The 12,652-nt window shown below is 42.6% G+C and overlaps 1 protein-coding gene across 3 annotated transcripts in view; it reads right to left on the reverse strand.

Moving 5' to 3' along the window:
- Positions 1-12,652, reverse strand: part of LOC141140678 (uncharacterized) — a 161,013-nt gene that overhangs the window by 43,810 nt on the left and 104,551 nt on the right. For all 3 annotated transcript variants that reach the window (XM_073628091.1, XM_073628090.1, XM_073628089.1), the window contains 4 exons: positions 10,092-10,190; positions 9,721-9,819; positions 9,484-9,582; positions 9,113-9,211 (listed from right to left, as the gene is read on the reverse strand). In XM_073628091.1, coding sequence (XP_073484192.1) covers positions 9,113-9,211; positions 9,484-9,582; positions 9,721-9,819; positions 10,092-10,190 — 396 coding nt within the window. The remainder of the gene's footprint in view (positions 1-9,112; positions 9,212-9,483; positions 9,583-9,720; positions 9,820-10,091; positions 10,191-12,652) is intronic.

Below are 12,652 nucleotides of genomic sequence, written 5' to 3' on the forward strand. Positions count from 1 at the left end.
ATAATGTGCAATGCAAGTGCACTTTAAAAGTGCACTGCAAATGCACTTTGAAGTGCACTGCAAATGGACTTTAAGTGCATTTGCTCTAGATCTAAAGGGAAGGCTGTGCTGGTTTCTATTATCCAATCATGTACAAACAAAAATGCTGTTTTTTATTTTCCTTGCATGTGATTGGGTATTCTTTGCAAAGTGTAGTTTTACCTCATTTACTAAGCTCTGGAGCAGGTGCTCTTGCAGTACACAGTATATTTGCCTTTAGTAAATCAACCCCATTGGCGGCTGGTGCTCAAAATTTTTTTAGGGGGGCGCAAACAAACTGAAAAATTCTGAAAATAAACCCCATCAATTTGAGCCTGTAAAGTAGGAATGCTTTCAAAATGTATATTTTAATTGTTTATTTTTAGCAATTTACAAAATGCAAAGTGAGTGGACAGAAGAAAATTTGAAATAAAATATTTGGTGTGACTACTCTTTGCCTTCAAACCAGCATCAATTCAGCATCAATTCGTACACTTGCACAAAGTAAGGGATTTTCTAGGATTAGAATCAGTTTTATGATTAACCAATTATATCAAGAAGGCACTAATAATCATTAATTTCATATGTAGGTTGAAACACAGTCATTAATAAAAACAGAAAGCTGTGTAGGAGGCGTAAAACTGGGTGAGGAACAGCTAAACTCTGCTACTAAGGTGAGGTTGTAGAAGACAGTTTTATGTCACATGTCATACATCATGGCAAGACTGAGCACAGCAACAAGACACAAGGTAGTTATACTGCATCAGCAAGGTCTCTCCCAGGCAACGTTTTCTAAGCAGACTGGGGTTTCAAGATGTGCTGTTCAAGCTCTTTTGAAATAGCACAAAGAAATGGGCAACATTGAGGACCCTAGATGCAGTGGTTGGCCAAGAAAACCTAAAGGGGTTGTAAACCCTCATGTTTTTTCACCTTAATGCATCCTATGCATTAAGGTGAAAAAACTTCTGACACCCTAACCATCCCACCTCGCCCCCCCGTTTTACTCACCTGACCCCGTTCGTTCTCTCGGCGGAGGCACTCTGTACCTCTCTGCCCGGGGTTCTCGGCTCTTAATTGGATAGATTGATAGCAGTGCAGCCATTGGCTCTTACTGCTGTCAATCAAATCCAATGACCCGGGCGACGGGGCCGAGTCCGGCATTCTGTGTTTATACACGAAAATGCTGGGCTCTGGAGCGTGCCCGCAAGGTAACCGCCCTGGAGAGTGCTTCTCCTAGGGGGTTTATTGATTCGAGGAGGAATCGTGAGCGCCGCCGTGGGACTCCAGAAGAGGCAGTTCGGGGCCACAGTGTGCAAAACCAACTGCACAGTGGAGGTAAGTATGATATGTTTGACAGCCTGGGTATGATAAAGTTTAAAAAATGAAATCATAAATTATATTATAATAAATAACTATAAATAATTATAACAAATAATAATATAATAATAATAAAAATTATTCAATAATGTAATCAAATCAAAAACACTGAAATTTGCTCAGTTGCAGAATTGTAGCTGTCAGTACTTTCAGTGTTTGATGAAGAATTTCCCCACAAATGAATATCGCTCAATTCTGCAAGTGATTCTAATTTATTATCGCTGTATTCTAGCTGGTCTAAAACCGCTTTTGATGTAAAGGGACACTTTTTGGTTGCTATGGACAATCTCCAGTTTCCAGGCAGAAAGAACAGTATATATAATTTAAAACTGCATGCAGGGCACTGGACAAACCACTAGGGACAAAAGGGATGTTTTAACTTTTTAAATTTGGCGCCGTGCTCTGTCCCCATGCGTCGCAACGCTTGCAGGGAACAGAGCTCAGCACGGTGATAGATTGAGCAGAGACACGGCTCGCACACACAGCGGGGAGACATCTCAGGATCCTGGGGACAAGGTAAGTAACTTTGCCTGGATCCTGCAATACGATCTCGAGTGTGGCTCGGGGTTACCGATTTTGGTCCTGAAAATGCACCCCGAGCCAAACTCGGGAATACCGCCAGGGAGTTTAATGCAGCAGATGAAAGACAAATCATGCTTACTTCCCTGTTTACTGTCTGGAGAAATCTGTTCATAAGTGGTCTTCATGGAAGAATTGTGGCCAAAAAGCCATACCTCTGATGTGGGAAAAATATTGGCTGTAGCAGGAGGCAGTTTGTTCACCGAAGGGCTGGAGAGCGGTACAATAATAAGTGTCTGCACATAGTAAAGCATGGTGGAGGTTCCTTGCAGCTGCATTTCTGCAAATGGAGTTGGAGATTTGCTCAGAATCAATGGTGTTCTCAATGCTGAGAAATACAGATTCGATGATGTTGAGCTCAGGGATTTGTGGGGGCCAAACCATCACTTCCGGAGCTCCTTGTACTTCTTTACGCTGAAGATAATTCTTAATGACATTGGCTGCTTATAAATATAGGTAGATACTTATCCATCATGCCCAGGGGCGTAGATAAGGGGGGGGGGGAGGGTCAGGGGTGTTCAAACTTCCCCCAGAGCATCCTGACAAAATGCACAGTGTCCCTGCTGTTTAGCCTCAGCATCAGCACAGCAGAAGCAATCAGAGTTTCGGAGTGCAGCAGCCAGCCCCCCTTCTATTGTGCTCCACCCCCTCAGTTTAATAAGGGGCCCCCCTGAAAAGTATGAAATTACTGCAAGGTCTCAGATGCTGGCAATTGACAGTGCACGGTTGAGGGAACTCCTAGACTCAAGGTATCATATGACACAGCTGAAGGGAGACTGGGGATGCAGAAGTTTTCATACTTCTGTGCCGTGCTGAATCTGAGGTCTGGTAAGTGGGGAGGCATCAATTTTCTGTTTTGGGAAGGAGGAAGTGAGAATTCCAGCCTGGGGGAGTTTCTTTTGGAGGGGGGCTAAGGAAAGGGGGGTGGGTTTGCTTTTGGAGAAGGGGGGAGTTTCTTGTAGAGAAGTTTACAGGGGTGGTTAATGGCAGGTATTTGCTTCTGGGAGGGAGTTTGATTGGATGAAGGGAGATTTTCTTCATAATTAGGAATCTTTGCTGGGGGAAAGGGTGTTGACTGTGGGAGATATTTTTGCTTTGGGGGGGTCGGTTTAGAGACGGGGGGTTTAATTTTTGGGGGGGATATTTGAGGGAGGGAGATATTTTACACTGGGAATCTTTGCTTGGGGAGGGAGGGTTCTTAGGAGGAGAGGGTTTTTTCTTTTCCTTTAAAAAGATGTTTTTTTTTTTAATTATACATACCCAGGTGGATGGAACATTGATCCAATGTTGCATCTGTCCCCAGCTGCTTCTAAGACAAACAACAGAGCGATCAAAGACCACTGATCACTCAGCCTTCTGTGAGCAGTGGTGACTGTCAGTCCATGGTTCTGCTCCCCTCCCCCACGCTCACTGGAATGCCAGGCAATGGAGGGGGCAGGACCAGCTGGCTCAGGGTCTCTGCGGCTCACTGAGCGGCTGGCTACCTGACTTTAAAGTTAGGATCTTTTCACAGCCTGGACCCGCTGAGCGATGTCAGCTGACAGCAAGCTATAGCTGACTGTCGACTAAAAATGGGTCACAAAAGTGCAAAACAAACAGCACTCCCCTCCAGAAGAAGTACAACCAAGTGGTATGCCATCCCTTCAGAGCGCATGCACTGGTGACATCATGGCTGCTTTTTATATGAATATCTCCTAAACACCACAAGTTTAGGAGATATTCACTGTACCTACAGGTAAGTGTTATTATAGGCTTACTTGTAGGTTACATAGTTACATAGTTACATAGTAGGTGAGGTTGAAAAAAGACACAAGTCCATCAAGTCCAACCTATGTGTGTGATTATGTGTCAGTATTGCATTGTATATCCCTGTATGTTGTGGTCATTCAGGTGCTTATCTAATAGTTTCTTGAAGCTATCAATGCTCCCCGCTGAGACCACCGCCTGTGGAAGGGAATTCCACATCCTTGCCGCTCTTACAGTAAAGAACCCTCTACGTAGTTTAAGATTAAACCTCTTTTCTTCTAATTTTAATGAGTGGCCACGAGTCTTGGTAAATTCTCTTCTGCAAAAAAGTTTTATCCCTATTGAGGGGTCACCAGTCCGATATTTGTAAATTGAAATCATATCCCCTCTCAAGCGTCTCTTCTCCAGAGAGAATAAGTTCAGTGCTCGCAACCTTTCCTCATAACTAATATCCTCCAGACCCTTTATTAGCTTTGTTGCCCTTCTTTGTACTCGCTCCATTTCCAGTACATCCTTCCTGAGGACTGGTGCCCAGAACTGGACCGCATACTCTAGGTGCGGCCGGACCAGAGTCTTGTAGAGCGGGAGAATTATCGTTTTATCTCTGGAGTTGATCCCCTTTTTAATGCATGCCAATATTCTGTTTGCTTTGTTAGCAGCAGCTTGGCATTGCCTGCCATTGCTGAGCCTATCATCTACTAGGACCCCCAGGTCCTTTTCCATCCTAGATTCCCCCAGAGGTTCTCCCCCCAGTGTATAGATTGCATTCATATTTTTGCCACCCAAATGCATTATTTTACATTTTTCTACATTGAACCTCATTTGCCATGTAGTCGCCCACCCCATTAATTTGTTCAGGTCTTTTTGCAAGGTTTCCACGTCCTGCGGAGAAGTTATTGCCCTGCTTAGCTTAGTATCATCTGCAAATACAGAGATTGAACTGTTTATCCCATCCTCCAGATCATTTATGAACAAATTAAATAGGATTGGTCCCAGCACAGAACCTTGGGGAACCCCACTACCCACCCCTGACCATTCTGAGTACTCCCCATTTATCACCACCCTCTGAACTCGCCCTTGTAGCCAGTTTTCAATCCATGTACTCACCCTATGGTCCATGCCAACAGACCTTATTTTGTACAGTAAACGTTTATGGGGAACTGTGTCAAATGCTTTTGCAAAATCCAGATACACCACGTCTACAGGCCTTCCTTTATCTAGATGGCAACTCACCTCCTCATAGAAGGTTAATAGATTGGTTTGGCAAGAACGATTCTTCATGAATCCATGCTGATTACTGCTAATGATATCGTTCGTATTACTAAAATCCTGTATATAGTCCCTTATCATCCCCTCCAAGAGTTTACATACTATCGATGTTAGGCTAACTGGTCTGTAATTCCCAGGGATGTATTTTGGGCCCTTTTTAAATATAGGAGCTACATTGGCTTTTCTCCAATCAGCTGGTACCATTCCAGTCAGTAGACTATCTGTAAAAATTAGGAACAACGGTCTGGCAATCACTTGACTGAGTTCCCTAAGTACCCTCGGATGCAAGCCATCTGGTCCCGGTGATTTATTAATGTTAAGTTTCTCAAGTCTAATTTTAATTCCGTCCTCTGTTAACCATGGAGGTCTTCCTGTGTTGTGTCATGAGGATAAACACTGCAGTTTTGGTTACTGAAGCCCCCCGATTCACTCGTGAAGACTGAGGAGAAGATTAAATTCAATACCTTCGCCATCTCCCCATCCTTTGTAACCAGATGTCCTTCCTCATTCTTTATGGTGCCAATATGGTCTGTCCTCCCTTTTTTACTGTTTACATACTTAAAGAATTTCTTGGGATTTTTTTTGCTCTCCTCCGCTATGTGTCTTTCATGTTCTATCTTAGCTGTCCTAATTGCACCTTTACATATCCTGTTGCATTCTTTATAAAGTCTGAATGCTGAGGATGATCCCTCAACCTTGTATTTTTTGAAGGCCTTCTCCTTTGCTTTTATATGCATTTTTACATTGGAGTTAAGCCATCCAGGACTTTTGTTCGCTCTTTTAAATTTATTACCCAATGGGATACATTGGCTAATGCCCTTATTTAATATGCTCTTAAAGCAAACCCATCTCTCCTCCGTATTCTTTGTTTCTAATATTTTATCCCAGTTTATGCCTTTTAGCAAGGTTTGTAGTTTAGGGAAGTTGGCTCTTTTGAAATTCAGTGTCTTTGTATTCCCTTTATGTTTCCTATTTGTGTGATTTATACTGAAACTAATTGACCTGTGATCGCTGTTACCTAAATTGCCCCGCATTTCCACATCCGTGATCAGGTCTGTATTGTTGGTAATCAGTAGATCCAGTAATGTTTTATTTCTAGTTGGTGCGTCTACCATCTGACCCATAAAATTGTCCTGCAAGACATTAAGGAACTGGCGAGCCTTAAATGAATGCGCGGTTCCCTCCGCCCAATCTATGTCTGGATAATTAAAATCCCCCATTATGATAACACTTCCCATCCTTGCTGCTACTCCAATTTGTGATAGGAGATCCGTCTCCACTTCCTCCCTCAGGTTTGGGGGCCTATAGCATACTCCCAGTATTATTTTCCCCTTAGCTTTATCCCTTTGGAGCTCTACCCATAAGGATTCCACCTCCTCTCTAGCTCCCTCAGTGATATCATCTCTCACATTCAAATTCAAAGGTACAAATTCAAAAGCTGGGTTTACTACAGTTTAAGACTGAATAAAAGCCAACCATATTGACCAGGTGCAAAGGACACCATCCTGTGGTAGGCAGTGCACAATATTTTTTTTTTATTTTTAGCTCTTAAAACATTTCATAAAATTTCTTAGGACACAGTTTTTTAAAGTTTAAATAAATCACTGAATTTACTGCCTACCACAATATGTTGCCTCTTGCACCTGCTCATCTTGCACAGTAAGGATAGCTAAAATCCAGTCTTGGGTCTCATTCATACATCCTACATTTCCATGGTGCAGCAAGTATACTGCAAATACTTGCACCCAGGATAAGATGTTCTAATATCTTTACATTTGTACGCCTGAGTGATGGGCTAAAAAGAGCCAAGGCTGTCTGCTGCTGTAAACATGTATCCACATGTATCTGCACAGTGCACATCCAGTGGTTACCTGCAGGTAGAGATACATTTTTGCCTTGGATACAATCTCTCTGCATCCAGGGTCAGAATTTTGTCCCTAACAGCAGTTAACCACTGTGACCCACAGTTTGTTAATGTGTCCCTCAGGCTTAATCGATGTGCGGAGTAATGTAGATGATACCGAACGTGCTGCAGGAGTGTCGGCAAGGGATGGAGCTCATCCCAGCTCCTGTAGTCACTAAAGGGAACAGAAAAGAAAATTTCTGGTGCCGCACATCATACTAAATTACCACTAATCACTAATGTACTAGTGATGGGAGAGACTTCCTCAGCCCGGGTTCCTGCCAGGCCACACCCCAATGTGTTTTGCTTTGTCCCCCGGAGCTTAAACATGGGGACCACTGGATGTGCAGATACATGTTAACAGCAGTGGCTCTTTTCAGCCCATCACTCAGGTGAACAGGCTGATCAGCTGACAAAAACTGGAACATCTGGGATCCTGGCTGTAGGTATTCATGGTATATTTGCCATTCCATGGCCATTTAGAACATTTGAATGAGATCTAAACCTGGTTCACACGGTAAGTTTTTTTAGTTCAACCCAGTGGGCTGAACAAAAAATAATCTAGGGAGCTTAGGAGGAGCTTGCTGTACTAATGAGTACACTACCGCACCACAACTGCGTGCATTGCCTTCTATTCATTTGAATGGGGATCATTTTTGCTGCGCTGCATTGCAAAGCCTCGCATGTTTTTACCGTACCTCCCCAACATTAAAGTGTAAATGATGCCTTTAAGTTTGAAAGACCAGAACCCCCCCCCAAGAAAAAAATTATCTACGACCCTGATCATGTCATACCATCAGGGAGGCGTGTGACTGGCCCCAAATGTATTCTGCAGCAGGACAACATCTTCAAACATTTAACTAATGTCATTAAGAACTCTCTTCGCGTAAAGAAGAACAAGGAGTCCGGGATGTGATGGATGTGATGGTTTGGCCACCACAGAGCCCTGATCTCTACATCAGCGAGTCTGGGATTACAGGCAGAGACAGAAGGATTTGAGGCAGCCTACATCCACACAAGATCTGTGCTTAGTACCCCAAGATGTTTGGAACAACCTACCTGCTGAGTTCCTTCAAAAACTGTGTGCAAGTGTACCTAGAAGAATTGATGCTGTTTTGAAGGCAAAGTGTGGTCACACCAAATATTGTATCTACAGTATGCATAAAATGTACAACACAAAGACAGTTTCAAGCATCCTCAACCTTCATCATGTTCACATGACTGAATTTTTTTTTGATATTCAGCATTTTGTAGTGCAACATCTATCTTTGGGAAGTTATGCTACAACGCAGAGTAGAACCTATTGGCGGAGTGCACCCACTGAGGATCATTAAAATACTCCTGTGCTTACCCCATATAATATATACTGTATATGTGTGTGTCTCAGGTATCTTAGAGATGTTCACCTTTCGGCAGCAGTGTCTTGATGTTCCTCGGGCTCTGTCACCGTGCCCTTTGCTTGAGTCTCTGGACCAGGGTTTCTCAACCAGGGTTCCTCCAGAGGTTGCTAGGGGTTCCTTGAGCAGTGAGCCATTTCTGCCTCTTAGATAAGTTCCCACTGACACTATTCATCTTTTTAGCTACCTGTAAGGAAGTAATTCTTCCCAATGACCACAAATGTAAGGAGCATTCTTCTCACTGACCATCACTCTAATGTATCAAGAGTTGTAGATATAGTAATTCTTCGCAGGCGTTCCTTGAGATCGGAAAGTTAATTCATTGGCATATACTTAGAGAACCCCAGCACCACTGCACATCTGCTAAAAGGCCAGCATGTTTCTGTGTGTGTTGGGAAAGCACACAATTCTACATGTGTTACCACACAGTAATGTTAACTTTAATGCCAAATATGTACATAGGTTTTAAAGATGAGTATTTTTGTGCTTATTGCTTATGTAATAATTGTTAAAGACTATAATACATTTTATAATACAGGGTAAAGTGTGTGTCTATATATACAGTATATATCAAATGAATTTACATATAACATGTACACCAGGAAGACAGTTTTGAACATCCCTGCCCCTCATCATGTTCACATGACTGGAAAAAAAAATGTTGATTTAAAAGTGCAATGTCTATCTTTGGGACTTTATACTACAAATCCAAGTGAAACCTAATGGCGGAGTGCACCCACTGATGATCATTAAAAGACTCCCAAGCAGCTTACCCCATCTAATAAATACTGTATGTGTGTGTGTGTATCTTGGGGATGTTCACCTTTCAGCAGCAGTGTCTTGATGTTCCTCAGGCTCTGTCACCGTACCCTTTGCTTGGGTCTCTGGAGTGATCTTCTCTGGAAAAATCTTGGGCACACCACTGTAAACATTAAATAATGCATGCAGAGATTTAAAGTGGCATTCTACCCTCAAGAGATAGCTTCCATTCTGGATGCAGTTGGCTGAGCATTGATCCCACAATAGGTATATACTGGGAGAACCTCCTCACCCTCAGCGCCACTGAGAATGAGTTAAATAACTGGTAAAAATTTTTATATTCAGTATTTTGTAGATCAACGTCTACCTTTTAGACTTTAAACTAAAAATATGTGACTTTATAATACTATATGTGTATGTATCGCAGATGTTCACCTTTCAGCAGCAGTGTCTTGATGTTCCTCGGGCTCCATCACCGTGCCCTTTGCTTGCGTCTCTGGAGTGATCTTCTCTGGGATAATCTTGGGCAAACCACTATAAACATGAAACAATGTAGAGATTTAAATTAGCATTCTACCCACAAGAGTTAGCTTCCATTCCATTCCAGACTCCTATGCAGCTTACCCCATTTAATAAATACTGCATGTGTGTATGTATAATGGGGATGTTCACCTTTCGGCATCAGTGTCTTGATGTTCCCCGGGCTCTGTCACCATACCCTTTGCTTGGGTCTCTGGAGTGATCTTCTCTGGGATAATCTTGGGCACACCACTGTTAACATGAAACAATGCATGTAGAGATTTAAAGTGGCATTCTACCCGTAAGAGATAGCTTCCATTCTGGATGCAGTTGGCTGAGCATTGATCCCGCAATGGGTATATACTGGGAGAACCCCCTCACCCTCAGCGCCACAGAGCCTGTACTAAAAGTTCGCTAAAAATGTTGATATTCAGTATTTTTTAGTGCAACTTCTATCTTTTGGACTTTATTCTGCAAATGTGTTACTTTATAATTTTATATGTGCGTGTATCTCAGATGTTCACCTTTCAGCAGAAGTGTCTTGCTGTTCCTTGGGCTCTGTCACCGTACCTTTTGCTTGAGTCTCTGGAGTGATCTTCTCTGGGATAATCTTGGGCACACCACTATAAACATGAAACAATGTAGAAATTTAAAGTGACATTCTACCCACAAGAGATAGCTTTTATTCTGGATGGAATTGGCTGGGGATTGATCCCACAATGGGTACATACTGGGAGATCTTTCTGACATGACAGCGCTGCTGTACTTCTGCTAAAAGGGCAGTACATTTATGCGTGTGCTGGGAAGGCATACAATTCTGCGCATGTTTCAGAAATGCAGTAGTGTGAACTTAGCTTTAATGTCAAATATGAACATAAGGTATAAAGATGAATATTTTTGTGTTCATTGCTTATGTGATAATTGTGAAAGACTATAATGCATTGTATAAAACAGGGTACACTGTGAGGTTGATTTACTAAAGGCACATATACTGTGCAATGCAAGTGCACTTTAAAAGTGCACTGCAAATGCACTTTGAAGTGCACTGCAAATGCACTTTAAGTGCATTTGCTCTAGATCTAAAGGGAAGGCTGTGCTGGTTTCTATTATCCAATCATGTACAAACAAAAATGCTATTTTTTATTTTCCTTGCATGTGATTGGGTAATCTTTGCAAAGTGTAGTTTTACCTCATTTACTAATATCTGGAGCAGGTGCTCTTGCAGTACACAGTATATTTGCCTTTAGTAAATCAACCCCATTGGCGGCTGGTGCTCAAAATTTTTTAGGGGGGCGCAAACAAACTGAAAAATTCTGAAAATAAACCCCATCAATTTGAGCCTGTAAAGTAGGAATGCTTTCAAAATGTATATTTTAATTGTTTATTTTTAGCAATTTACAAAATGCAAAGTGAGTGGACAGAAGAAAATTTGAAATCAAATATTTGGTGTGACTACTCTTTGGCTTCAAACCAGCATCAATTCAGCATCAATTCGTACACTTGCACAAAGTCAGGGATTTTATAGGATTAGAGTCAGTTTTATGATTAACCGATTATATCAAGAAGGCACTAATAATCATTAATTTCATATGTAGGTTGAAACACAGTCATTAATAAAAACATAAAGCTGTGTAGGAGGCGTAAAACTGGGTGAGGAACAGCTAAACTCTGCTACTAAGGTGAGGTTGTAGAAGACAGTTTTATGTCACATGTCATACATCATGGCAAGACTGAGCACAGCAACAAGACACAAGGTAGTTATACTGCATCAGCAAGGTCTCTCCCAGGCGACGTTTTCTAAGCAGACTGGGGTTTCAAGATGTGCTGTTCAAGCTCTTTTGAAGAAGCACAAAGAAATGGGCAACATTGAGGACCCTAGATGCAGTGGTTGGCCAAGAAAACCTAAAGGGGTTGTAAACCCTCATGTTTTTTCACCTTAATGCATCCTATGCATTAAGATGAATAAACTTATGACACTAACCATCCCACCTAGCCCCCCCCGTTTTACTCACCTGACCCCGTTCGTTCTCTCGGCGGAGGCACTCTGTATCTCTCTGCCCGGGGTTCTCGGCTCTTAATTGGATAGATTGATAGCAGTGCAGCCATTGGCTCCTACTGCTGTCAATCAAATCCAATGACCCGGGCGACGGGGCAGAGTCCGGCATTCTGTGTTTATACATGCAAATGCTGGACTCGGGAGCGTGCCCGCAAGGTAACCGCCCTGGAGAGTTGCAGAATTGTAGCTGTCAGTACTTTCAGTGTTTGATGAAGAATTTCCCCACAAATCACTATCTGCAATTCTGCAAGTGATTCTAATTTATTATCGCTGTTTTCTAGCTGGTCTAAAACCGCTTTTCATGTAAAGGGACACTTTTTGGTTGCTATGGACAATCTCCAGTTTCCAGGTAGAAAGAACAGTATATATAATTTAAAACTGCATGCAGGGCACTGGACAAACCACTAGGGACAAAAGGGATGTTTTAACTTTTTTAATTTGGCGCCGTGCTCCGTCCCCATGCGTCGCAACGCTCGCAGGGAACACTGTGATAGATTGAGCAGAGACACGGCTCGCACACACAGCGGGGAGACATCTCAGGATCCTGGGGACAAGGTAAGTAACTTTGCCTGGATCCTGCAATACGATCCCGAGTGTGGCTCGGGGTTACCGATTTTGGTCCTGAAAATGCACCCCGAGCCAAACTCGGGAATACCGCCAGGGAGGTTAATGCAGCAGATGAAAGACAAATCATGCTTACTTCCCTGTTTACTGTCTGGAAAAATCTGTTCATAAGTGGTCTTCATGGAAGAATTGTGGCCAAAAAGCCATACCTCTGATGTGGGAAAAATATTGGCTGTAGCAGGAGGCAGTTTGTTCACCGAAGGGCTGGAGAGCGGTACAATAATAAGTGTCTGCACATAGTAAAGCATGGTGGAGGTTCCTTGCAGCTGCATTTCTGCAAATGGAGTTGGAGATTTGCTCAGAATCAATGGTGTTCTCAATAATGAGAAATACAGATTCGATGATGTTGAGCTCAGGGATTTGTGGGGGCCAAACCATCACTTCCGGAGCTCCTTGTACTTCTTT

The sequence above is a fragment of the Aquarana catesbeiana genome, linkage group LG04 (assembly GCF_042186555.1).
Source record: "Aquarana catesbeiana isolate 2022-GZ linkage group LG04, ASM4218655v1, whole genome shotgun sequence".
NCBI lineage: Eukaryota > Metazoa > Chordata > Amphibia > Anura > Ranidae > Aquarana > Aquarana catesbeiana.